Source organism: Priapulus caudatus, unplaced genomic scaffold, assembly GCF_000485595.1.
Source record: "Priapulus caudatus unplaced genomic scaffold, Priapulus_caudatus-5.0.1 Scaffold136, whole genome shotgun sequence".
In the NCBI taxonomy this organism is placed as follows: Eukaryota; Metazoa; Priapulida; class Priapulimorpha; order Priapulimorphida; family Priapulidae; genus Priapulus; species Priapulus caudatus.
In genome coordinates this window covers 28147-54451 of record NW_014577197.1, presented here as the reverse complement: position 1 = coordinate 54451, position 26305 = coordinate 28147, and the positions used below count along the sequence as shown (strand labels likewise).

At 43.5% G+C, this 26305-nt stretch overlaps 4 protein-coding genes across 5 annotated transcripts in view; 1 reads left to right on the top strand and 3 right to left on the bottom strand.

Moving 5' to 3' along the window:
- LOC106806009 (N-alpha-acetyltransferase 40-like) overlaps positions 1-7597 on the bottom strand; it is a 23680-nt gene extending 16083 nt beyond the window's left edge. For both annotated transcript variants that reach the window (XM_014807834.1, XM_014807835.1), the window contains exons 1-9: positions 7517-7597; positions 4291-4346; positions 4045-4098; positions 3701-3751; positions 3462-3520; positions 3071-3166; positions 2414-2572; positions 1338-1421; positions 281-355 (exon numbers count right to left, since the gene is read on the bottom strand). In XM_014807834.1, coding sequence (XP_014663320.1) covers positions 281-355; positions 1338-1421; positions 2414-2572; positions 3071-3166; positions 3462-3520; positions 3701-3751; positions 4045-4098; positions 4291-4296 — 584 coding nt within the window. In that variant the 5' untranslated portion in view covers positions 4297-4346; positions 7517-7597. The remainder of the gene's footprint in view (positions 1-280; positions 356-1337; positions 1422-2413; positions 2573-3070; positions 3167-3461; positions 3521-3700; positions 3752-4044; positions 4099-4290; positions 4347-7516) is intronic.
- A 211-nt stretch (positions 7598-7808) lies between these two features.
- LOC106805996 (cell death regulator Aven-like) lies at positions 7809-10187 on the top strand. Its single transcript, XM_014807809.1, has 5 exons — positions 7809-8167; positions 8455-8605; positions 8813-8991; positions 9109-9685; positions 9907-10187. The coding sequence occupies exons 1-5, from the start codon at positions 7988-7990 to the stop codon at positions 9963-9965; spliced, it is 1146 nt and encodes a 381-aa protein (XP_014663295.1). The 5' UTR covers positions 7809-7987; the 3' UTR covers positions 9966-10187.
- A 1664-nt stretch (positions 10188-11851) lies between these two features.
- LOC106805983 lies at positions 11852-12352 on the bottom strand. Its single transcript, XM_014807795.1, has one exon. It carries the CDS (start codon positions 12350-12352, stop codon positions 11852-11854), a length of 501 nt encoding a protein of 166 aa, XP_014663281.1.
- A 181-nt stretch (positions 12353-12533) lies between these two features.
- The window catches only part of LOC106805993 (UPF0669 protein C6orf120 homolog), an 18761-nt gene continuing 4989 nt past the window's right edge, over positions 12534-26305 (bottom strand). Inside the window, exons 2-3 of the mRNA XM_014807804.1 lie at positions 14497-14553; positions 12534-14101 (exon numbers count right to left, since the gene is read on the bottom strand). Of these exons, the coding sequence (XP_014663290.1) occupies positions 13492-14046 (555 nt within the window). The 5' untranslated portion in view covers positions 14047-14101; positions 14497-14553 and the 3' untranslated portion in view covers positions 12534-13491. The remainder of the gene's footprint in view (positions 14102-14496; positions 14554-26305) is intronic.

Sequence of the window (26305 nt, the reverse complement as noted above, 5' to 3'; positions counted from 1 at the left end):
ATCTCTCTATCTCTCAGCATCTCTCTACATCTCCCAGCATATCTCTACATCTCTCTACACCTCTGTCTCTATCTCTCAGCATATCTCACCATCTCTCAGCATTATTTGAATGAGCTGCCAAGAGGTCATACATCACACCTATACTAACACCAGTCACGCGCACTGCCAAGTACCAAGAACACATCTTCAACTCACTAAACGTTCACCAGTACCATCGTCAACCAGCTTCGCAATATTTACAATATTAAATATAATATCTGCATATATCAAAGTCACTTACTTTATTTTCTTGAAAAACGCCATTGAGCCAGTATTGTGTGAAAATACTGTACACATCACCTTCTTCATTCCAGTTCTGTGGACGTAATAAAATGATATGTGATTGCACTATTAAAACTTGCAGCAATGGAAACAAATTTGTTTCACATAAAGGCCCACGCACACGGTGAGACACCTGCTCAGCACGAAGCTCACGCTCCGTGCTGAGCAGGAGTCTCGAAGCGGTGATTGGAGCGGGTACACGGCTGAGCCAATAAAAATGCGCAGCCATTTCGGAATAACTAAATACGCATGCGCCAACAGTGAGCAGGAACCTCAATACTCCGCACACGCTGAGTTTCAGGAACCTCAATACTCCGCACACGCTGAGTTTCAGCCTAGCGAGACCAAAATTATCAAACACGAGATATTTTCCTCACCGCCTCGCGAGACTGAAAACTCAGTGAAATCGACCCCGCACACGGTGAGATTCCTGCTGAGCACAGAGCGTGAGCTTCTTAAGTAAGATTCATTACTGCACTGTTAAATGCAGGGCGAGTAACACATTACACACCAAAAAAAAAGCAAATATATAATAAGACATTCAAAATTTGAAGATATGCGCTGCGAAGGGATTGCGTAGGGAATAAAAATGCAAAATTGAACGATAGCAACTTTTTAATGTTGCAATGTCACACATCACTACGCACACACACCTTTGTCAGCCTACATCAAACACATTCTTGGAAAATAGACATAATGTCTCAAATACGTGTCACGAGTAAAAAACAATTTTTTACACTCGGGAAGATTTAGTAATAAATTTAGCTAACCTCCCTCCATCTTATGCCATAAAATTAGGCAACTAAACTTTAGTTGAATTTTAAGCACATTTGTTCATTAAACAAGTATAAAATCCGTGTAGATTAGTTCTCAAACTGGAGAAATTCAAGCCCGGCAAACATATACCTGTTTTCAGTTTCCAATGCTTTTTTTTTAAGTGTATTAGCTTCTAAGCTAGATTCTAACCAAAAATCTCTGGGCACTTAATAATAATAGGCATAATTGCAAGAACTAACTTGAATGCAAACAGCTCCAGGATCTGCATCAGAAACTTCCCAAGTCCTTTCTTCTGTACTTCCTTCACCAGCTGAATCTCATAACTGAATAAAATATAGCAAAATTACTATAAAAACTCAGTATATCACCAATTTTCTTGCACTTTTAATACTTGTAATCATATATAATTATACAGATATAAGTATATAAACTGTCACAGACATTCATATGTACCAAGATGACAAACATTCAAAGACAATTCTATTATTACAATTACTAATTTGGGATACTTTTTGTACTGTTGCTGCTAATTAATTACCGTTACCATTTTATAACCGTGACCTATTCAAACATGGCTGTAAAAGCATATCTCTGCTATTCATAACTAGAAAGGGCAGTTGTCGCCAACTACATGTATCCCCCGTGTTCTCCCCAAGATGTGTAAGTATACCAAGTTTGGTCGTGCTAGGTCAATTAGGGGCCGAGTTATAGAGCGGAAGGGAAATATAATCAAGGTCAAGGTCAAGGTCAAATAAAAACTGCAGTGACCTGGTTTTGGTACGCGACACACATTCTCCCCAAGATGTGTAAGTATAGCAAGTTTGGTAGTGCTAGGTCAATTAGGGGCCGAGTTATAGAGCAGAAGGAAAATATGATCAAGGTCAAGGTAAAGGTCAAATAAAGGTTGTAGTGACCTGGCTATGGTACGCGACATACCTTCTCCCCAAGATGTGTAAGTATACCAAGTTTGGTAGCGCTAGGTCAATTAGGGGCCGAGTTAGAGAGCAGAAGGGAAATATGATCAAGGTCAAGGTAAAGGTGGTCAAATAAAGGTCGCAGTGACCTGGTTTTGGTACGCTGCTCACCTTCTCCCCAAGATGTGTAAGTATACCAAGTTTGGTAGCGCTAGGTGAATTAGGGGTCGAGTTATAGAGCGGAAGGGAAATTGTCTGCGGCGGCTGGGGAGACATGAAACCATAGTATCCCCACCGACTTCGTCGCGGGGGATACAATTATCAATATCTAGCTTCAGTAGTACCAGCATAATTTCGATGCGACATTAAACTAGAGCAGTAGAGTGAGTGAGTATACACACCAGTAAACAACCTCCACTTCATAGTCCATGTCGAAGCGAAAGTGCACGAGTGCTTTTCTCTGTCCCTGCTGATTGCGTGCGATCAGGTACCACACAGATTCATGAGTCATCTCTTCCCGCTTCGCTCTGTCACTCCAGCCTCCCTCGCTCATTTCGTATCTACCGGAGGTGCCCACCACAAACCGTGCGGTTAACGGACGAGAATGATTGCATTACGTGAGGCTTTCCGCACACTTACAGGTTGCAAGAGCTCGGCGCAAGAAATCTAATTTCATGGCAATGACTGCCATAAAATGGAGGATTAATTCTCCATCGCAATCGGAACACGTGAATATCATTCCACAACATTAATATTGTATGACAAAATGGGAATTAGATGATCAAAATTGCAAACCCCCCAACTGCTCTGCTTTTGTGCAATTTCTCCTCATTAGTTGGTTATATTAGGAATGTGATCGCAGAACTTTTGGTAAAGTCACTGAATTCAGAAATAAATAATACAATGAACTTTTTAAATCAAATTTAAATTGCTATTGAACAGTTAATATAATAGTGAAAGTTTAATGAATGATAAAATTTTAATTTTCTGCTATAACACGTCTCAACCCCACAGAAGCCAAAACAGATTTGTATACATGTGTCCACCTTTCTACTTACATATCTTGCATGTTGACCTTAGTCAGATCTATGCACCACTGTAGTGTTTCTTCGTCCAAGTCTGCTACTCGCTTCGCCTCAATATTTATGCTGATGCTATCAAGTAGATCGGGAAAGCTTATCATTTCGTTATCATTTATCATTGCACATAGTTCAGTGATAGTCATCAAGAATGCATTTCAATTCAGTCCGCACCTCTTTACCACATCTGGCCATGCATACAAACCTACAATGGTTATACTACGTTTTAGAATGTAATGTGTTGAATGTAAATACATCTATCTGTAAAATTACAATTCCATGTCGTTAGTTACATAAACGATATTTTAGTGGAAAACTATAATACAGTATTTTTTCCTGTTCAAGCATGTTAGAGTTTTATAGGTCATACTCATTTCGATCAAATTTCTGAAATGCTCCCATTGATAGCTCTTGGAATGGGTCCGTCATCTATAAAGAGAAAGGAAAATATATACAAATTACAAGTGTGATTGTCATAAAATTAAAACCTCCTGGGAGTAGCAGAAAAGAATTATAAACACATATTCAGGCAAATATCATGGCCGATTGCATAAAATTAATTTATATGTATTACAAAAAAAGTTCAATTTTATAAACGTGATTAAATACCTTGTTTGCTTCTGCAACACGCTTTTGTGCTTGAGCAATTCTTTCAGATTCCTACACCGAAAATATGTAACACTCATATATCATGAACTAAAGACTCAATAACCCGTAACTTCCCAGATGTATAATCATCTAATATTTAACATTTTGACACTTTACTCATTCATGTATGTCTTCATTACATACAATGTATGAACGTGTTTAATTAATACCATATCACAAGTGAATCTACAAGCATTCTATTAAACTAGAGTAATATGCAATTTTCTATAAAATAAAAATTTTGAATGGCTATTGTAAGCCTAACAATTACATAATAGTATCTGTAATGTTACAGCAAACCTTACCTCTTTCCACTTTTGCCGTCTCTCTTTGAAGCTGCCTTTCATACCAGACTTCCTCTGCAATATAGGTTTAACAAAAAATGTATTGACAACATCTGTTCAAGAACGATCAATGCAGATTATAGTTGATCTGGGCTTCCTTGGTCAAACCACACACACCCCTTTACCTATTTATTTATTGTAATTTATTCAAACTATCAGTATAGCCAATATACACATCTTAATCTGAATTTACTGCAAAACACTTACCCCCATGTTGCAAGTAGATGGGGCCTTTGACACGAAAAAAATTTGGTAGCAGGTTTCTGAAACATTAAAAACTTTAATTATCTTATTATCTTATTATTTTATTAACTTTAACTGTGTAATATTACTTGACTGTAATAATGTGGTGTTGGACTGTATACCAAGACTTTACATGGACAAGTAAATAATTTATGAGATAACATAAATAATACATACACCACTGCCTATTTGGATATTTTTGCATGACATTAATTGTGAAATGAATAATTTGGTTTGGACAGTGTTTTGATGTTTAACACAGGGATGAGATTGGATAATTTAATTTTCAGCTGAAATTTTAATTAGCAAACAAACAGAGGAGCGAGCAATGGGAGGACCGTAGGTCATCGCCATGCTAGGGGGGTCCGGGGGCATGCTCCCCTGGAATTTTTTAAAAGAATGGTGCAATTTGGTGCATTCTAAGCTATTCTGAACACATTATAGGATACCTTTGAATCACCTTTTCAAGTTGTCAAAAGGAACAAACGAACTATAATAGGAAATCAGGGGGCTGAAAATAGGGCAAATTTTTTATTAAATGTCTAGACATAATGATATTTTTCTGTTTCCACCCGTCGCTTGCATTGTTTTACTCAGACATAAGCTGCCTTGCTGCGACGAGATTTGAATGAAAAAAACACAATGCGAATGGAACAATCAGTGCATAGTCATGCACACAACATGCACGCAGCAACATGTAAACCCGGCCCCCAGGCCAGGCATGGTCGTTACGTGATCAGCTACCCCAAATGTTTGCCCCTCTACTGCAGCCTGTGAACGAGGATTTTCTTTTCTGGTACGCAAAAACAGATACACTGTATACTTCGCTGTCAGCCTACTGTCTACACTCTACAGTCTACAGTCAGGTGCTGTTGAGGATATATAATTTAAATTGTTACATTGTTACCCCCCTCCCAATTTTCTCAACGAATTTAGACGTTTCACAAAATCGACCCCTGGGACTGTCAAATCCGCGGATTTCCGCGGAAGAATCTCATCCCTGTTAACAGCGTTCGAAATTGGTGCCGACCCGGAGGCCCGAGGCCACCAAGTTTTTGCTCGGGCCACCATCTCTACGAAACTGGAAGGACCGGCACTTTTTCCCCTCATATTATGCTGAAATACTTCGGTTATCGCAACGGCGTTTAGACAGACATGTAAACGGGAGCGTATTCTAATGCGCTCCGTTTCTGACGGGGTATCCAAAAAGTCTAGAGCTGAGGGCATGAACTGCCTCAACTCATGATTCGCCATACGAACAAAAACTTGCGACCGTCTAAAAAATCGATTGCGGCATGCCGCATGTAGCGTAGCCGAGTGTTTTTATGCGTTATAAGTTATGAGTGTTTTAATGCATAATAATAAGTTCCTATGTCGCAGGGGTTATCAGGGGTTATCGTGACTGAATTCGTTACTTTTCTTTACATAGAAAGTTGACTATTTTTATTCAGTTAGATATCTAGAAGCAATGTAAACTGTATATATACTTAAAGATTCTAGGCAGTTGTAACTTTGAGGATGTGCGGCAGCATTGATCTATGCATGGGGGTACCGAAGACTGGGGAGGAGAAAAACGAAAGTAAAACCTTTCCCAGAAGCTCCCCCGACATGCCTAGAGTTGAAATATATTATTTGACCAACTCTACATGTTACATGTATGTTGTTGATGCCAATGGTTATTTTTGTATACTATTTTGTTACTCACTGCTAGGAAATAAGCAGACCACCAACTTTTGTACAGGACCACCAACTTTCTGAAGTTGGTGGTCCCGCTGTCCACTAGATTTTCAGCCGAAATTCGAACCCTGATGTTTAATTAACAATGGTTGGCAAAGGCAAACACTATTATTTTGCCAGCCAGGCCTTTAAATTGTTTCATTGGCTACAGCATAGCATGCCACACTGCAATACTTATTACACTTTTAAAGGGTGCACTGATAGCGATAGACTTATGCACAAGAATTTATATCCCTGCCGTGGAATGAAGGGCTATACACGCTGGTATGCTGTATACGCAGTATATTTCGCGGTGGTTTAATATTCGCGTATTTCGCGAATGCGTCCCCGACCGCGAAAATAACAACACGCAAATAATTCATACCGAATAATATCGAGTAATTCATAATTCACCTATCGCGAAATTAACCTCTCGCGAAATTGTCCGTCAAGTCTGAATTCGCGAAAATATCTGTACGCTAAAAATATGGCGTATACAGTAGTCTATAAAGCCAAGGGGACATACTATACAGGGTGAATTTTGCAGGGCATGCCAACATAGCATCGCATCACATGGCATTCGCATAGCACATAACTATATAAATTATAATAATTAAGTGCCTTCACTTCAGTGCTTCACTCCGCCACACTCAAGAGGATCGAACGTTGGCCGTGGCCAGTAGGGCTCATAGGGTCTATGTCCCCCAGGGTACTGCCGGAACGTACCCTGGGTACGGTCCGGTATACCGGAACGTACCCTGGTCACTATTTGATATGGTTAGTGTTAGGATTAGGGTTAGGGTTCGGGTTAGGGTTAGGGTTCGGGTTCGGGTTCGGGATATGGAGCAGGCGTAGGCGACTCCCTAGACTCGTTAGTGGAGTAGGCGAGGTACGGTCCGGCATATAATATAGTACCAGGGTACGTTCCGGTATACCGGACCGTACCCAGGGTACGTTCCGGCAGTACCGCGGGAGACATAGACCCTCTCAGCGCCAGTAGGCCCTAATGCTCAGATTGCTAGTCTACTGTAAGCTGCAAGGGACTGTCTAGACTAGAGGTTCCAGTCTGAACTGTTTCACACCTTCTTGCCACGTAGTGAGAAGAGAGAAGGCAACTTATGGCAATCTTACTGTAACTCTTAGAACCTATGCTAGGTATGTAATGTACGTATGATCATGTTGGCAGTCCGCACACAAACTTATCAGGCGTGCTAGTGTCGTGATAGCTCTAGTACTATAGCCGCTTACATTAACTGCCGCTGGCGGCTCATAGCGCTCATTTAGCTGCCAGCGGCAGTTAATGTAAGCGGCTATAGTACTACTACTAGAGCTAGTGTCGTGACAATCCAATACATTACTTTAGTCATTACACTAGGAGCGACGTACAAGTAATTTATGTGCATTCACGCGTTATATATTGCTTATTACATTAACTGCGATGTATTCTACTGAAATTATTGTATCTTAGTCCAACCTGGATCTCTAATACGATCGTGTTGTTCAACAACGCGTGGACAACAACATTTGCCGCGGTAATTACAAGTGAACAGTACTGGTAGGCCACTGACCAGAGCCAGACGTAGATATTTATGAAAGACTACAACTTGGAAATATTTATTTATATTATATCATCTTTAGATATGAAGCGCTGTGTTTATCAAAACATTACATATAATAAAAATACATGTAAATAATGTATATTGGTTGTATATATCTATGGTATATGCTGGCTAGAATTATTGTAATTATTTCGTCTAATCTATCGACAGGATTTGTCTGGTTCTGTATTATCATGGCTGCGCCCACTCATACTTGGTATTTATCATTGTAAACAATCCCCGTAATAGTCCTATTCTCTGAAGCTGGGGCGATTTACCGGCACTAATTTCAACACTGATGTGAATATGAACACAGTGTCTTAATTTGTTTTCTTCTAGTAAAAGTAATGAAACCTGACCAGCATAAGAAAAAAAGCAGTGCACAGTACAATGCAAAACATAATATTAATAATAATATTAATAAACGAGATTCAGGCTCAGCCTCATCATGTCGTAGAGGAGGGAGAGTGGGTAGACAGGGAAGAAGAGATGATTCTGCCCAAGTGGAGCCGGAAACCAGGGAGCAGGTTTGAGAACCTATAAGTCTACATTGCAAAGAATGTAAAGAATGTAAAGATTAACAAATGCCTTGATGCAATGCTGGTTCATAATTGCAAAACGTAAACCAAATTAACTTTAAGTGGTACCGTATATTCCAAAAAGTATTTTACAATGAAAATAAACATTTCTAGCTAAAAGTAATGCACACAACAACGTGCAATTGCCTATAGAACAATTAATCGCATTGTATAATGTGATCAATGTAAATGAACTAATCTAATATTTTACCCGTGCATGTAATCCTATACTATAGGATGACACTTCCGAATTAGAAGAGGCTCCATCTTCGTTTTCAAGACGAGGTGTTACCAGTAACTGGGACAGGTATGAATGCGACGTTGACACGCCAAGTGAGCAGGAACAGTGCAGGGGTGCCGACTTCCACTCATTACTAACGACAACAGGTGTGTACGGCGGCCGGTCTTGCATTCATGCACACATCACAAAGCCTGGCAGTGTTCGCAGTGTTAGAATACCAAGAAATTTAGAATAGGTTAACAGTTCGGTTAAATTATGTGACACTAACATGTGCAACATAATCTTAATGGCATTCGTATTGGCTTCGAATGGATAACTATATTCATGCAATATCTGTTTATGTTTTTGAGCAGGGGGCTCAGCAGCAGAATTTCGCTTTAAGGATGAAAGACAATGGGATGCCGAGGAGAGCGAGAGCAGCAGCAGCGTTCCTGTTGGAGGCTTCATGTCAATCGACTGTGATACTCTCGCTGCAGCCCTTGCATGTATTCCACTGCACAAGCGTCTGCACTTGGATGAAAGCTTATTTGAGGTTATTATCAACATTTAGGTTCGGCTCATATAAACATATAGATCGATCTTCTTTTACGATATGATAGAAAACCGTTTGTGAGCAAGGAGATTTAAACCAAATTTTTTTTTCTTACAGGAGAAACATATTAAAGCTTTTGCAGAGGATGCCAAGAGATGTTCTGAAATGTACTCACCCGCACCATACAAACCACTACCTTTCAATGCAGATGATGAGAAGCACACAATTGCTAGCAATGTAATTGGTCTACTTAGCGATGGCACAGAATCTACAACACTAAATAAGTTGGGTGTTGAATCTGTTGATAACGAGTCTCATGGTACATGCCAAATTACCGGACAGCATCTAAAAGATGCAAATTCAGCAGTGACTGAAGCAGAGCAAGCGGAGCTGGATTTTTTGCTGTCGTCAACACCTATTCCCAACTTGAGAGCAGAAGCATCAGTGCCTGTCACAGATTCAGTAACCATGCTTCCTGTACAGAATACCGACAGAAAGCTTACTAGCGACTTGCAACAGACCAGTGCAGGAACTGAAGTGGGTAGCAAGTCGGATAAAGACGTCACAGAAATAACCGCTGCTTTAGGGAACGTGGCGATTCAGAAGCAAGAAGATGATCTAGACACCCTCCTGTCTTTGGATTCGCAGTTGGCTCACACAGGTTCCAAGAATGAATGCCGTCCAGTAGGTTCAGGTGTGTCTTCTGCATGTAACTATATTCACGATCTACATGACAATAATATATTTAGATAATTCTAATCCCAGTAGAGTAATTTATACAACACTATGAATTGATGAAACTGCCTCTTCATTATAACGTGTAGTTAAATGTAAATGTAAAATGGAATTACAGGTTGTGCTATCTATATATGATTATACAGGAACATGAAGACATATTCGTCCATTCTTTTGTAGGCTCAGGAGCAGGTGGTGTTGACCTGGATGACTGGTTGGACAGTGTTCTAGATAGTTGAAGTGCATACGTCTGCTAATATCAACCAATATCTACGCTGTACAGAACCTTAAACTCTGCAAATGTGACAAGTGATGTAACTTGATGAACTGCATTATGGTAACAAGATGATATAAACAAGAGAGAAACTGTACTCCCATTTACATGTACAGTCCGACCTCCTTTATCCGGCCATCCGTTATCCGGAAATCTCTATTAACCGGCCGCGATCTCGCAGTGCATGTTCTCTGTTTTTCATTCATTTCCACCTAAAAATCTCGCTCAAAACTCGTGCGATGTACCAACCGTACGTGTGTTTGCGTGTGCGTGTGCGTGTGTGTGTGCTGTCCGCTATGCCTCCAGTAAAATTTCTGTTTTATTTCATTTTATTTCCATTTCATATAAACCATAAAACACGACAGTTTGTTACAAATAATCATAGCAATGAGTAAATACATTATCCCATGCATAAACCCTACTGAACTGCATAGAAATGCTGTGTTTGAGCATAACTCTCACATCCGGCCAAATCCCATATCCGGATGGGTGCCTGTCCCGACGTGGCCGGATAAAGGAGGTCGGACTGTACTATAATGTACTCCTGCTCTGACAGAATAAAGGCAAGAAGTGTAACTTATACATCACATGTTTAGTTTTTTTTTTATCAAATTAATATAAACAAGTTTAATTTGTACGGATTACGAACATTACTTACATCAGGCTGTCAGATTGGCTCAAACCCTTTGTATGACAACCGTCAAAAACTCGCGAGTCCTATAAGTCTTTTAAATATTTCATTTAGAGACATGGTTGCTCTAAGCAAACACTATCGTCTTGTAAGTGCATTGAGTGAATAGCATTCTTTACTATGACTACACCACCACATCTTTTATCATTGTTGAATGCAATTAGTATGCGTACACTAAATTTACTTTATATGGACAGGCATCTTCAAGCTGTCAGATTGGATGAAACCCTTGGTAAGACAGCCGTCACAAACTGTCGTTAGTTCCGTAAATTTAGTGTACGTTATTATCACGATTCAGGTCAATAGCCACGGGGGAGGGGGGTTGAGGAGCACAAATAAATAATAGAATAAATATTTTAACAAATTTCCATCACACTACCTCTGCTCTCATTTCTTAATTAAAACTTCTAAAATAACATTCAGTTATTAATAGTTGGTTCAGAAAATCCCCCTGCCAGGTATATGATCAAGCTATGCTCCTGTGACTATTACATTACCCGCAAAAAGCAGAAAATGTGATTTGTGAATAGCGTCAGCACCCTTTCCCGGTTCCCCGAAACTTCAATATAATCACACAGCATCTATAGTCGATCGTAACCTGAGCAATTGTTCTGAACGAATTCTTCCGAATGAGCATAGCAAGCAGCCGCACAACGATTCAAACATAATTCGCGCAGCTACGGACGTGTAGCGAATTCGGAGTACCCCCGCCCCCGCGCGCCGTGAGATTCTCGCGTTTAATCGATGCGCGACAGAACATGTAGGATCGTGTCCACTGACGGCCTGTCGACGGACGTCTCACTGCGGTGCACGAACACCAAGCGGCCAGACCTGTCGACGACGCAGTCTCCGCCGCTCTGGTGGATGTCCTCGCGCTGCGCTCGGAACATCTCCGGCAGCGGCGTTCCCGCGGCCATCTGCTCCGAGTAGTACGTCAGCGACGCCACGTTCCACACCCTGTACGCCGAGCGACCGAGCCCGAGGCGCCGGTAGACGAGCCGGTCCTCGCTCACCGCCATGTCGAAGTCGGCGGCCGTCTGGCGGCGCCACTCGCGCGCCGCCTCGGTCGTGCCGATCGAGACGAGGAGGACGCGGGCGCCGGCGGCGGCGAGCTCGGCGCGGCGGCGCGCGAGCGCAAGCGCGTGCGCGCGTCACGGCAGTCAAGCAAAGTGACGCAGCAGCACGACGACGACGGCGGCGCCCCCTAGGTAGTCGGCGAGCGCGACCTCAGCGCGCGTGCCCGCGTCACGGAGCCGCGCGTCGCCCGGCGCCGGGTCGCCGACCTCGACGCCGCCGCCGCCGCCGTCGCCGCCGCCGTCGTTGCTGCGGCGACGCGCGCGGTCGTCAACGTCGTGCAGGAACGCGTTCCAGGCGCCCTCTACCTCGAGGAGGTCGTCGACGGACTCGCGGACGTCGCGGTTTGCGTAGCAGCGCCCCCACGCGTCCTCGGCCTGCCGCCGCGTCGCGCAGCCGACTCCCGCCAGCATGTCGCGGTAGACTCCGAGCGCGCGGCCCATGCAGCCGTAGTCTCGCTCGAGAAACTCCTCGACGGATCCCGCGGCTCGGAGGCGCGCCGTCGCCAGTATCTCCTCCATCGAGGCGGCCGTTGCCGTGACGACGCTCGCCAGGTGGCGCCGCGCGTCCGTCGTCTCGGACGACATTCGTGTGATGTCGTGGACCTTAGGCTGTAAAGAAAGAAATCTTCTGACGAAGGACAACCGAATTCGAATGTTTAGGTGAGCGCGGCACAGAATTCAGAATGCGAAAAGAAATGTGTCGAGAGAAGAGTGTATGCGATTAAATGTGACGAGAAATTTGCCAGAGTGATTGCCAAACAAAGTATTTAGAAGACTTCAGGAATCAAATGTTTATTATTTGTAAAACAGTTGGGCACGTGCAAATGTCTTTCACATTAGAAAACTATTTTTTTACATTTCAACTAACCTTACAAAAATATTCATTAGAATTCTTACATTTTCAGTATTTCAAGTAAAGGCATGAGCTACAAGTATGGAATACAAGTATCCAGAATGTCTATCAACATAATTGCAGCGTTTTGAGCCGTAAAACAGAACTAAGCTAGTCAGCAGCCACGACAACACACAATTCTTAACAACCTGATCTTCTGTAATCATACCCTCACATAGCCTACTTGCTGTACTTGACATGCGCAGAATCAAGTTTCCATTTAAACAAATAGGGTTAAATATAGGTTGCAGATGGTCCACATAAATATACATCTACCCGTCGACGGTTTCATCAAAACTTAGTTATTCCACGCAGCCACTCGGAAGTATAATCTGACAACTAAAACAACAATCGTGTAAGTAAACTTCCTCCGCTGTAAATGTCCAAACACACAGTGTGATAGTTTTTCTCTTAGCATCACCTTCGACATATACATCTATGTGTTATCTTCCCGAAATCAAGTGTTCATAACACTCGGGCTAATAACTAAATTGAACTAATTCACTCTAACACGGCATTTGTATTTTCCAATTAGTAATTCAAGCATGGTCGCTCAGCACTGCGCGCTTTTGTTCGAGCCAGCTCTGTCAACGTGCACTCGATCCGTTACATCGTGTAACTACACGACACAATCACATTGACCTACCGTCTCGCCCCTTGCTGCATCGACACATAAATATTATCGGTAACCAGGTAACAAAGTTCTGCGCGCGTAACAACAGCAGTCCAGTTTCTATAAACTACACCGTCCATCGGCAAACACGGAGAACGGGAGCGAGAGAGCCGGTTGTCGTCGTCGCCGTCGGCAACCCGACGCGCGCTCGCGCCAAAGCTAGAGCAGCACGTCGAATAGAACCTTCAACACGCCGACGATTATCGTCCACAGCAGCGACTCCTCCTCATGGCTCTCGCCGTACGCCGGCATGTCAGGCAACGGCAGCTTCGGCGTCGCCGCGGCGAACCCCGCTTCGTTGTCGCGCTCCGCTCGCTCGTACTCCGGCTCCGAGCGATCGTCCGACAGGTAGATCTCGAGCGAGTACTCGCTCTCCATATGATGCGGGTGTCCGTAGACGCCGACGCCGACGGGGCGGCGGAACGCGGCGGGAATCGTGACGGAGTCGAGGCCGCACGTCACCGACTGCAGGTCGTGGTTCTCGAACGCAAAGTCCGGCCGCAGCGTCGACTCTGAGACGTAGAGGTCGGCGTCGCCGCGCATCGAGCGCAGCACCATCGTCACGCTGCCGGCGCGGTTCAGACGGAAGTACGTGTAGTTGCCCGCGGCGACGACGTCCTGCAGACGCTGGACGAGGTCGCCGGTGGCGACGGAGAGCCGCACGCATGTGGCGAGGCAGGCGAGCAGAGCGGCGATGATAGCGTGCACTCGCATGGCTGCTGCCGACTGGCGCGCAGGGGGGGGGAGGCGCGGGCGCCACGCGCAGCGTCTGAAAAACAGAAGAAGGTGGCGACGTGAAGACGCGAACGCGGGTATTGTTTTTCGTGCGAAAGAAAATGCGGCCGTTGTTACTCTCGCCGTCCTGCGACGGCAAATGGATTTGTTTTTACGTGGTTTTATATTTATATGGTCGTTTCGATCTTATATCCTGTTAACGCTATCCTGTTGGGATAGATTTTATGCCGATCGTATATATACGGAAAGGGATAGCAGCGTATTTAATTCATTAGAAGGTGAGACAATTTTTGATTCTGAATGCATGTTCTACTTATGTGAGTTATTGCGCTCATTAAAATTGCAAAGAAATTGTTAGAAATTCCACATAAAAAATCAACTACACGTTAAAGGAATTGCTTAAACTATGTTATCTACGCATACACTTACTATATATATACTTGGTGTGGTTTTAGATGGGCTCCACTTTGAAGAATTCTCCTATGCCTGTTGGCAAAATGTTGGCAAGCTGTTAGTACGTACACTAATGGAAACAAAGGTGAACCAAAAAACTGGCATGTAAGTTGTAACTGAGCGATCTGTGATGATTCCGCAAAAATGGCACCGCACCTCCAACTGTAAGTGTAAATATGTTGATAGCTACAGGGAGCGTACCACTCTAGCGTCGAATGTGACCAATTATTTGTGGAAACTCAAAACCCTTCTCAGCGCTATACCAGGATCATTTTTCTGTTTTCATAAAAAACTCTATCGATAGTAATGTCACAGACACGTACTGTGACGTAGTGCAGGGTGTGAAATTAACGAGAGTCCGGAGTCAATTAAATACTCCCTGATTTGACATATGCAGGAGTCTGTGTGACTTCCTGAAAATTCTGCCATACTAACTAGTTCATTCCAGAGCACGGCCTCATGGAATTACCATATTTTTCCAGCAAATGTCCAAAGAAAATTTAACAGACGTGCAACCGCATGAATCTTCAAAATAAGCACATGCGTTGTTAATATCTTTAATTTTGAACTTCAGACTGCGGACTCCCTCATTTTGCCGCGGACTCCCTCTTTTTGAGGGCAGGGACTTTTTTTTTTTGTTGGACTCCCTTGTTCAAAATTTAATTTTTACACCTGTCAGTTGTCAGTACACATGCCATGTTTTTTTATATAATTTTATTTTAATAAATATATTTTTTATATTTTATATTTCTTTATATAACTCTTACCAAGGCGTTATCACTGATAATATATACAGGGGTAGAAATTACTTTTAAACGATGGAGTTCCAACGGCCATCCCTTAGTCCTTACCAGGGGCCCGGTTACAGGATTCTGTAGCAGGGGGGGTCTACTGTAATCCCAAACTTGCGAGCACGCGAAGGGAGGGTGAGTCTGGCCGGGCACTCCCCCAGAAAATTGATGAATTTGACCTCCTCTAGATGCCGTTTTCTGGCTGCTCCGAGCAGGGGGGGGGGGTCCGTCGCGACCCCTCGTAGACACCCCTGCGTACACGCCCTGTCTACCTTAAAAAATAGGGACGTCCGCCAGCAAAATTATGAGGGAGCGTCCGCAGTCTGGAAGATCCAGAAAATAAGACTATTGTTACAATCCGCATGTGTGCTTTCTGTTTTTTAAGCATTTCATGCCAGTTAGCACGTCTGCCAAATTTTCTGTTGGACATTAGCTAAAAAAACATGGTAATTCCCGCAGGCCATGCTCCTGGACACGAGACCACTATCTTAGTGATGGCCAGGAATTTTTCAGGAAGTCACACGGACTCCTACACATGTCAAATCAGGGAGTCCGACAGTAAATCAGAGAGTATGACTCCGGACTCCCGTTAATTTTGCACCTTGTAGTGTCTCGTTTCCTTTCATTGTACACAGAAATATTGTCATACAACATCATTTTCTACAACACTGCATATGCGTTTCACCAAGAGCTCATAATAGAGAAGAGCATGACACCGTTTCAACAGCGTTTTGCATAGTTTTCAACTTGTAAATATTCTATCAATATGTGAATAAATATATTCAAACTTTACCTTGTTTTCGTCTATGATTCTCCCTTAATCATATGACACCACAAATTTACCTGAAAATCGTATGTGTTCTTCAAAAAAGTTCTTTGAATACGACACGGTTTCACACAGTTTTCCCAAATGTTCGCATGTATTCGGCGCGAGTTTATTATCGGATTAGTGTTCTATTGTCTATGACGGAATGCTGGGGGCTGTTGGGGATATTAGGCATCGAATTGTATTCAGCGTGTAACGTTTCCAGTGTGCTAGAAATAAATGTGTGCTCACGGCGAGTTAGCAGCTGATTTTAGCTGTGTTTCCATCGTGTTCCTGAAGATAAGGAAGCGAAACAAGTGCTGTTACTGTGCTTACCTAATATCCCCAACAGCCCCCAGCGTCCCGTAGTTAGAACCTGGTGCTGCCGCCGCTATATCAAGTTTGGCCGCAAAGATGCAAAAGTTTGGGAAAACTGTGTGAAACCTTGTCGTATTCAAAGAACTTTTTTGAAGAACACATACGATTTTCAGGTAAATTGGTGGTGTCATATGATTAAGGGAGAATCATAGACGAAAACAAGGTAAAGTTTGAATATATTTATTCACATATTGATAGAATATTTACAAGTTGAAAACTATGCAAAACGCTGTTAAAACAGTGTCATATTCTTCTCTATTATGTACTCTTGGTTTCACATGCCTTGCTTTTCTCAGCTGTTGTAGACGCTTTTAGTTTTATTGTAGATTATAGATAAACTACACTAAATATGATAAACTACAATAAGTATGATAATCATGGCACTGCCTAAAACATCAAACCCATAATTTAAAATTTCAATCCTTCTGCACAAATTCCTTACAACCAGTGCGATGAGACAATTTCTTAGTGACTGTTCTGAAGTTTCAATTAAATACTTGCCACTACATAAATATTAACATAAGATATCTTGTCGTGTCTACTTGTGATTCAATAGTCTGGATTTATATCGAACATGATAGGCCACAGCTGTGTAGTTGTTAATAAAACATCTACGCAATGTTGCGATGGTTTTTATGTAGAATGAAGTAATAACATCATTACCAGGGGCGTGTACAGGATTTGTACCAGGGGGGGTCTAACCGTAACCCAAACTTGCGAGCACGCGAAGGGGAGGTCTGGGGCCCTTCCCCAGAAAATCTTTGAAATTAGACCCCCTTAGATGCGTTTTCTGCGCGAGCAGGGGGGGGGGTCTGGACCCCCTGAACCCCCCAACGTACACGCCCCTGATTACTGTAAAGGTGTAACGATATGCTACAGGCATGATACGATATGTATTGCGACATTCGTACAATATGATATCAGGGGTGGGGAAAGATACACGGAGATATAGAAAGAGATTAGGAGATAAAGTGGTAAAGAGAGAAGTAGAGATAGGTCAAAAAAAGCTGGGTGCATGAACCGGTGCATACCAGGTTAATAGCAAAGTAGTGGCACATGAAGTAAAACAAGTGTATCCCCTCCCCCAAATGTACACTGCACGTGTACTGTGTTATATGCGATATCTAGCTGTGCAGTGAAGAAAGCGACGCTTATTTAAATCCATGACTGCCGAACATAATTATAAATCTTTGTGTGACTTTCGATATGTGATAAAAAAGCGAACACTTGTGTACCACACTTAGTAGCATGTCAGTACCACAAGGTAGTTACACACATATTTACAGCTTATACCTATATATAATCCAGTAAGCTGCAGATTAAAGGAACACATGTAAGCATTTAGGTACTTATTGGCAATCTCAGATTGACCCAGGACCCCGCCCAATGGTGATTGATAAAGATACCACAAGCTGTTTGTAATGGTCAGCCCCCACACAAATCTCAAGATTGGGCACGCTGAAAACAGTCGCTTATTCAACTACACCGATTGTGGTGTATGCAAGCATAACTGGTGCAAACTAGGAAGGGATAATCATTTATTATTTATTTATGTGCCAAACACATTGAAGAAAGCTGATAAGAAGATATAGGAACTCTTTCTGATGATATATCATATATTACATATGTTATATATAACCTTTGATACCCTATGAATTCCAAGTTTGTGCAAACCCTGCTCACCTTGCCCAAACTAGGAATTTGTCCTATCAAAATTCAAATTGTCTAAAATATCCATTTAATTTCTTAACCAAGATGCCAGTTGCCACACACAATCAAGAAAGAGGATATAGAATCTCATGGTAATGATATAACATTTCATAGCCTATGAATTTAATAGTTAATAAAATATGTAACACGTTTTGCCCAATCTGCAGATTGGTTGCCCAAACTGCGGATGCGCTGAAATTCATAGTTTGTGCAAGATTCCAAGTTTGGGTACAACATTTTGCCACATTTGGTAACACTTTGCAAGCCCACACACCGATAAAAAAGTTTTTGCACACAGCCTGCTGGAGCCTACGTGTACTCACACCACCTGTAAATGCATGCAATGGAAAGCGCACGAGTGCACCTAAATTCCGAATCGTGGCCCTTAAACAAAGTCACCCGACCAAAATTTTCTTTTACCAGGTCAAGCACATAATCACATAAGTGAAAACTGATGTCTTTGCTGACAGTGACACACTAACAACAGCATTCATCTGGCACCTGCCCGTTGCGAGGATAAGGAGACCGAATGTTTATCCATCCTGGTGAGTTGGCTGAGTGCACTTTACACCCGGCTTGTGTGATGGCAGCTTAGCTCTCGATCGGTTTTAGACAAGCGGGCTCTTCCTTTTAGCAATCCATGTCAGCGTAAATTTATGGGTCACACCCAAAATTTCCCCCCTCGTAGCATACGAATTCCTGCAATACACTATTTAGCGCCTCTGCAATCAAGGGTTAAATACCGGACACTGCATAGATAAGTGTCACTCTAGTTCCAACTATACAGCCCTCTGCTACGACATAGCCTCTGCTAGGGCTTTAATACTCCGTACAGACTGCAAATTAGATTCTACATCCAACTAGTCCGGGCCAGGCGCGTGCAGAATATTTGCAATGTGTATTTTGTGCCTGCAAGCTGCGAATTAGCGCGTGCGTTGTCCAGACTAGTTTGATGTAGGATTAAATTTTGCAGTTTGTACTGGGTATATAAGACAATGTACGATCGCATCTGTCCCACAAGTGAATAATTGCATGATGTCGAGTGACTGATCTTTAGTGCGACTGCCACTTCAACTTTAACACGACTGCAATTGTAACACCTGTGACCGTTAGCGCCAAATGTGGTCAAATTACGACGAGTTGAGTCTTAAAGGCATAATAAGCCCATTGCTTATGCAATGTTGACGAATTGATTTTGGACAAACTAATACGCGGGTGGCTATAAGGTTATGTACTTATTAACTACACAAGGTGCCAGTTACTCTAGCATTCATCAACATTGCATAATCAATGGGCTTATTATGCCTTTAACGACTGGCCGCATAAAGCGAATACCATCTATCTTGCCAGATCAGGTTTATTTTTTATTGTACCATGGGATACAGTGCTCCCAACCACGCTGCAAATATTCCTCACCAGGTTCCCTTGCACTTTCCTATATGCCACAGGGCTATAGGGCAGAACTACAAAAAATTCGCGCCTGCAGACATATCCCAATCGTGGTCGATTGTCATGCATGTAGCTATTCTAGGACACATGCAATTGAGTCGTTGTCAAAATAAAATGATAGTAAAAAACACGAATTGTATTTATTACCAAAGTTTTGATGTTTATGCACTCTCTGTAGACTGTATACTGTTCAAATGCTCTTCTGCACCAGACAATCTCACCGAACGCAAGCCACTGAGGACAAACTCACAGAAAGATCCAGAGTGCTCCGTTTCTTTGAATTCCAGTTTGTGTGCACAGTGGCATGCACGCGTGTAAGAAATCATGTCGTTACACACAGTGTGTTAGCCAGAGACCCGTCTACCCATCTTTTGGATGGCAATTTCTTGGATGAGACGGATGAAATTTGATAGAGACGGCATGAGGGCGGCCAAATTTTACCCCTGCTTGAAATAAAATCATAAGTTTTTCCTCTAGGGTGTTTTGCACCCACAGCATACTAGCTTCGCTCAGATGGTGAGACCCCCCCCCCGTTTCTTTTTCCTGGCTTACACCCTGGATGCAGAAGAGCACTCGAACGGCATTTACAAGAAATTAGTTATTACTAATACAAGGATAGAAATTAACTTTTGAACACGGGAGTCCAACGGGAGTCCCTATCCTCAAAAAGATGGAATCCGCAGTCTGAGGTTCAAAATTAAAGATATTAACAATAACACATGTGCTTATTCTTAAGATTCATGCGGTTGCACGTCTGCCAAATTTTCTTTGGACATTAGCAAAAAAAATACGGTAATTCAGCGAGGCCGTGCTCCAGAACGAACTATTTAGTATGGCAGAATTTTCAGGGAGTCACACAGACTCCTGCATATGTCAAATCAGGGAGTCCGACAGTAAATCAGGGAGTATTTGACTCCGGACTACCGTTAATTTCGCACCCTGCTAATATAACACTAACAAGTAACAGGTGAAAAAGAGATGAGCAGGTAGAGTATAGTAGTACTAGACTGAATAATTCTGTCCCAGATAACGTTTTATATTTTGGATGCGTTATACTGAGACAGAACGGGGTGCATTGAAATTTCGTGAGATCGCAACGCCGGTATCAGCGGGTAAAAAAGCCTACCGTTCCCTTCTACATGGCTTTACCTTGCTACTGATGTGCGTGAATATTCACTTCAATCGTTATTCACTTCTTAAAAGATTGTTTTCCAGAAACGCTTCTGCTTCATTCCACTTTAGAAAATCGCATTAGCCATTTGCAAACAATCAGACCAATCAGAGCGAGCCTTACAATAGCCTGGTTTTCTCTTGTATCTGTGACGCTGCCGTAGGGTTAGAGGAAATATTTTATTCACGTGGGTACTACGTCGGCTACTTAGAAGAAAATCACAATAGACTACTTAGAAGAAATTTAAATTTGAAGCAAAACCAGAGCGGAGCGCACAAACCCACGTGACTAAAATAATGTTCTCTAGCCCTCTTGCAGTGTCACAGATAGCGCTTAATGAACGCGTGTAGGTGTGCATACTCATCATGTGTGATACGTGCCGCCATCTGTTGTTTTGATTTAAATATAATCAGTGTTCCATCAACCAGGAAAACTGGCATCCTCTCATTATTATAGAGTGTCGTTGGAAATATATACTTTGCATGTCAGGCTACTGCAAGGAGTTTTTGCTTTACATTTTAAAAGTTTATTTGCATACATATAATATTCAATATTTTCAAAATGTCATTGTAATGGTGCAGAAACAGGGCATGATCGAGTACAGATCTCCACTTTCGCGAGAACAAAATTTCGTAGATCTATAAATTTTATCATTATTAAAGTGACTGGTGGGTATGTGGCTTATAAAATTAAATGCATAATTGTAGTTAATGGACACAGTGCGACTTATATTTATATATTAATGCCTGTTGTTGGGCAACTATGCTCTCATAGTGTTGCAGAGGAAGGTATAGTGCCCGAGCGGTAGCGAGGGCACTATTCCTCCCAAGCAACACTATGAACAGCATGTGCCCCAACAACAGGCATTAATGTTTTTAGTGCATCACATGACTTTGCAATCTACTTGCAAATATGATAGTAATAAGACAAAGTTTCTTAAACGAACAATTTCAATTGTATTAAACTGCTACGTCACGAATTTCTAGCACCAGCAAGTGTATATTTGTGTGTTATTTGTACAAAATAAAATGTATGAAAATACAATTAGTGTTTCTGTTTACTTTTCATGCTTATATACCTTCTTTATACTCCCTAATTTGCCGGTGCATTCGATGTAACAAAAGTTACAAAACCCAGCCAACACAAACACAATCGCCATTAATTCGAAAACTCTTGCGTGGCGCCCAGACGAAGGAGATTCGTGACACAATGCGTTATAATAACAATGCGTCGCGCAAGCAATAGTGCCCGCTCAAGCGGGCACTATTGCTTCATAGTACCTGCGACGTTATCCAATGGAATTTCAACGATTTATCACGTGATGCACTAATAGCAGATATTAGGCATGCCGCGCACAGACAGCTAATGGCTCTAAGGTACTCTTCGATTTAGTTCAGTTTAGAGAACGTAGCGCCTTATAAATTATTCAAATAAGGCATTGGGATAAGATTTATCAGCCAAACCTCTCGTAAGTACATGCTCTCCGTTTTAACATGTAATGTTAACAAAGTTATGTCTGTAAATTTTTGGTTTGTCGCAATACACAACTTATCATGTGCGACACCAACCAACGGCAATGAAAAGCGAAAATGATTTCATTCGACGTTGCGAGGATTTTGAGAAGGTTTTACTGCTTGAAATTATATAAGAGCGGTCATCAGATGCACATTTTCATATCAAGCTTCTCTACCGAATATATGCTCTGCATTTTAAAATATATAATTTCAACAAAATGTGATTCATCTTAAGTAGTAGATATCTAGCATGTGCGCAGATAGATCTTATCCGATAATCTACCGCATGTTTTTGCAAAGTTCGGAAGACCTGGCGCTCTATTATTCCTAGACTAAGCCATTCTTCATACCATTCCACTCGGGTATTTGTTCTCTAAATTAAATATCAATTTACGACACACTAGTTATAGTACGACACACTACACATGTGTTGTGTATATCTATGTTATGACAAAATGTTTTAGCTGGCGGATTCATCAACGTTGCGTAAAGTGTATTGCGTACACGAGTTTCTACGAAGTACGTACGCAAAGCTCGTAGGTGCGATTCATCAACGCAGCGTAGCACCTGCGTACGCAAATGTTGATGCCATCGTGGCTGCTGGCTGTTGAGGGGCGTGCCTAACAATAACCAATCACACTGTGCGACACATACCATAGGAACCAAACTGACGCCTCGATTGTATGTAAACCATATGGCTCGTCTAGCTCTGTCTACAGGAGTGCTGGGGATGGTGAGAGTTGTCCTCATCAAGGAGCTAAAAATAAAATAAGGTGTTATAATATGTAGCTCCTTGGTCCTCATTTTCGTTTGTATGATTGGCGTTCAACACTCGACTGAAAGCAGCGAAACGTACACGTGCGTGCGTGCGTGTGTACGTACACGTCGCTACGTGCGTGTGTGCTTGTGCACGTACACGTGCGTGCGTGCGTGTGCACGTGCACGTGGCGTGGCGTGCGTGCGTGCGTGTGCACGTGCACGTGCGTGCGTGCGTGCGTGTCACGTACACGTGCGTGCGTGTGTGTAACGTAACACGTGCGTGCGTGCGTGTGTACGTATGCGTGGCGTGCGTGCGTGTGTACGTACACGTGCGTGGCGTGCGTGTGTGCCGTGCATGTCACACGTGCACGTACACGTGCGTTCGTGCGTGCCGTCTCGTGCGTTGCGTGCGTGCACGTGCACTGTGCGTGCTCGCGCCCGTGTGTTGCAGCGTACACACGTGGCAGTTGCGTTGCGTGTGTAACGTACACGGAGGCCGTGCTTGCTTGCGTTTGTCGCAAGCCGTACACGGTGCGTGTGGTCACGTACGACGGTGCGTGCCGTGCGTGCGTGTTGCACGTACAGTCGTCCGGTGCGTGCATGTGTGTGTTGTGCACGACACGTGCGTGCGTCGTGCGTGCGTGCATGTCCACGTGCGTGCGTGTGTGTGCACGTGGTCGCCCTGTTTGGCACGTATACGTGCTGTGTGTGTGCCCCGTACACGTTGCGTGCGTGCGTGTGTACTGTACACGGCGTGCGTGCGTGCTTGTGCACGTGTCGTCCGTGCGTGTGCACGTACAGCGTGGGGTGCGTCGTGCTCGTACAAGTGCGTTGCGTGCTGCACGTACACCGGCTAACTACGAACCTCGCTTATTAAACGAAAAAACAATGCCAAGCTATGACAAAAAGAAGCGTCAAAAGGCGCCGCTGTGTGGTGTAGTATGGTAGTTTATTTATTTATTTTTAGTTTGAGTAAGTACTTTGTATAATGTTTTCTCGAAAAAATTAAGTGCATGCCGTGGCGTATGTCTGGCGAAAAACACTGCGGGATAATTTCGAGTGGTTTTACGGCAAACCCTTCGTCAGCTCGTGTGAGTGTAAGCGAAAGGTTTAGCGATAATTTATAGGCTTGACGGAACTCGCACGCTCAAAACGTCTGCTTGGCGTACGCGAAATCGTACGAAAATTTACTAAATATGCTGTGTTGATGAAGTGCCAGACTAAGCAAAGTCGAAAGTTGTGTACACAAGATTTTACGCAAATTATTTTGCGTACGCAGCTTTGAATGAATCTACCGACCAGGGTTTTATCGAAAGATAGTAGAGAGCATAGAGATGGCCAGGTAAATAGATACTAACGCTCTAACACTGGCAGCCTTTAATGCAGGTTTCAATTTGAAACGCGTTAGCGAGCCTTGTAAGTGATTGGAAATACGCATTTGCAGCAGAGTCGCTTATGCGATGCCCGCGTGCGACTCCAGTCGCCGCCGTCGCGTCACGCATGCGTAGCGTTTGTGGTGGCGACGCGCGCCGTGTGTAACGCCGGTTATCAGTCTAATATTCCGCAACTAGATGCGCGCCTATCCCGTAAACAGAACCGGTGAGTGGATACCTTGAGGCCTCGACGTGTCTATGTCGTCCAAAACGACACAACACGGCGAGCAGCAACATATCGAATCGCTCAAAAAGAAATGAAGAAAAAAAAAAAAACACCCCCAACGATATGTATATGTATATTACTTAATTTATATATAGGTGGTGTATCGGTGAGTACAAGCTCTACAGTTGTTATCGCAGGAGGACAACGCACAAAATCTAACTAGATCATGTAGTCATGCTAGTCCTCTGCGATGCTGTGTCGACAGTGAAGTTCAGCGAGTGTGGTGGTGCCCACGGTAACACTGGCCTGCATTTATAATTGGTTGATCGCAGGCAGGCCAGCACGGTGTCATGGATATAAGCTCTGGACCACAATCATTTTCGCAATGTGCGGACGATGGTTCAGGAGTGTGCACAGATGTGAAGACAAGGTCTTATATCCTTGCGGGCCGGCGCGCTGCGACTAGGGCCGTGTGTCGAGTAATGAAGGCATACGTTTTAGAGATGAGTGAGGTCAAACGGATGCGAAGCAGGCACGTCGTATTTATGTACCAAGTGTATAGTGAAGATGATTACCTACCTCTAACGCACTCGTAGAGCCGTAAATTAACTCTGTCCCCCGCTGAGATAACTATTTGTTTATATGGTTGGCCGCCGGTGAAGCTAAAGGACGCCGGTGTGCAGGGAATGAGCGAGCCGCGCTAGTAGAACGACGTACCGGCGGTGGATCGCAGAGACATTCATCCACAGTGACTTGCGACACGGTACACGCATGCATTGCGCAAGTGCGGAGCGCGGGTCTGCCGCTGGATCTGCCTGGGGTGCGTTGATGGTTAGTGCTGGGTGTGGTGTGGTTGTAATGGGAGGATGAGAGAGCGGCAGGATGGGAGAATGAGTGTATGGTGGGCTTGTGGTATCGCAGTGAGGAAAGGAGGGACAGGAGGAAGCCCGCCTGCGACACGAGCCAGCGTCGGGCTCTGTGTGTGGTGTGGGGCCTGAGAGCGGAGAGAGTGAGTAGAGAGAGCGTTTGCGTGTGTGTTGTGTGTGTTGTGTGTGTGAGCAGAGAGAGTGGAGGAGGGACGGCATGAAAGGACTAGACGGCAGCAGAGCGTCCCGTTGCGCAATCGATGGTGTACAGCGAGGCTCCGCGCGAGGTCACTGTGTGAGGTGGAATGTCCAAACTGCGTAAGCCTGAAGGCTACGGCTAACCGGGCTTTCGCACGCGTAGCTAGCGCGTTTTTATATATTTGTTCGGAGGTATTGGGACAATGAACGGGTGATTGAAATTCCGTGAGATCGGCATGCAAAATGGCCTGCACTGCTACATGTCGGAGCCCCAGTACGCCGTATCGGCGGGTAAAAAAGCCTAACACGTTTCCACTTCTATCAATGTGCTTGTACCTTGTACTGATGTGACGTGAATATTCACTCTTAAAATATTGTTTTTCAGAAAGCCCGCCTTCATTCCACTTTAGTAATATGCGCAATTCCGGCCATTTACAAACAATGGGCAGAGGAGTCACGCCACTCAGAGCCGACCTGGCGGGGTACAGGCAAGATGGAAGCCTTGGTTTCGTCTGGGGGTATCCTGTGACACTGCGCAAGGCACC

Excerpts from the sequence above, each read along its gene's own strand:
- LOC106805996 (XM_014807809.1), top strand. The coding sequence starts at position 7,988 with ATGAAACCTGACCAGCATAAGAAAAAAAGCAGTGCACAGTACAATGCA. Across the intron at positions 8,992-9,108 it reads TGGATGAAAGCTTATTTGAG|GAGAAACATATTAAAGCTTT; the intron begins GTTATTATCAAC and ends TTTTTCTTACAG. Across the intron at positions 9,686-9,906 it reads ATGCCGTCCAGTAGGTTCAG|GCTCAGGAGCAGGTGGTGTT; the intron begins GTGTGTCTTCTG and ends ATTCTTTTGTAG.
- LOC106805983 (XM_014807795.1), bottom strand. The coding sequence starts at position 12,352 with ATGTCGTCCGAGACGACGGACGCGCGGCGCCACCTGGCGAGCGTCGTC.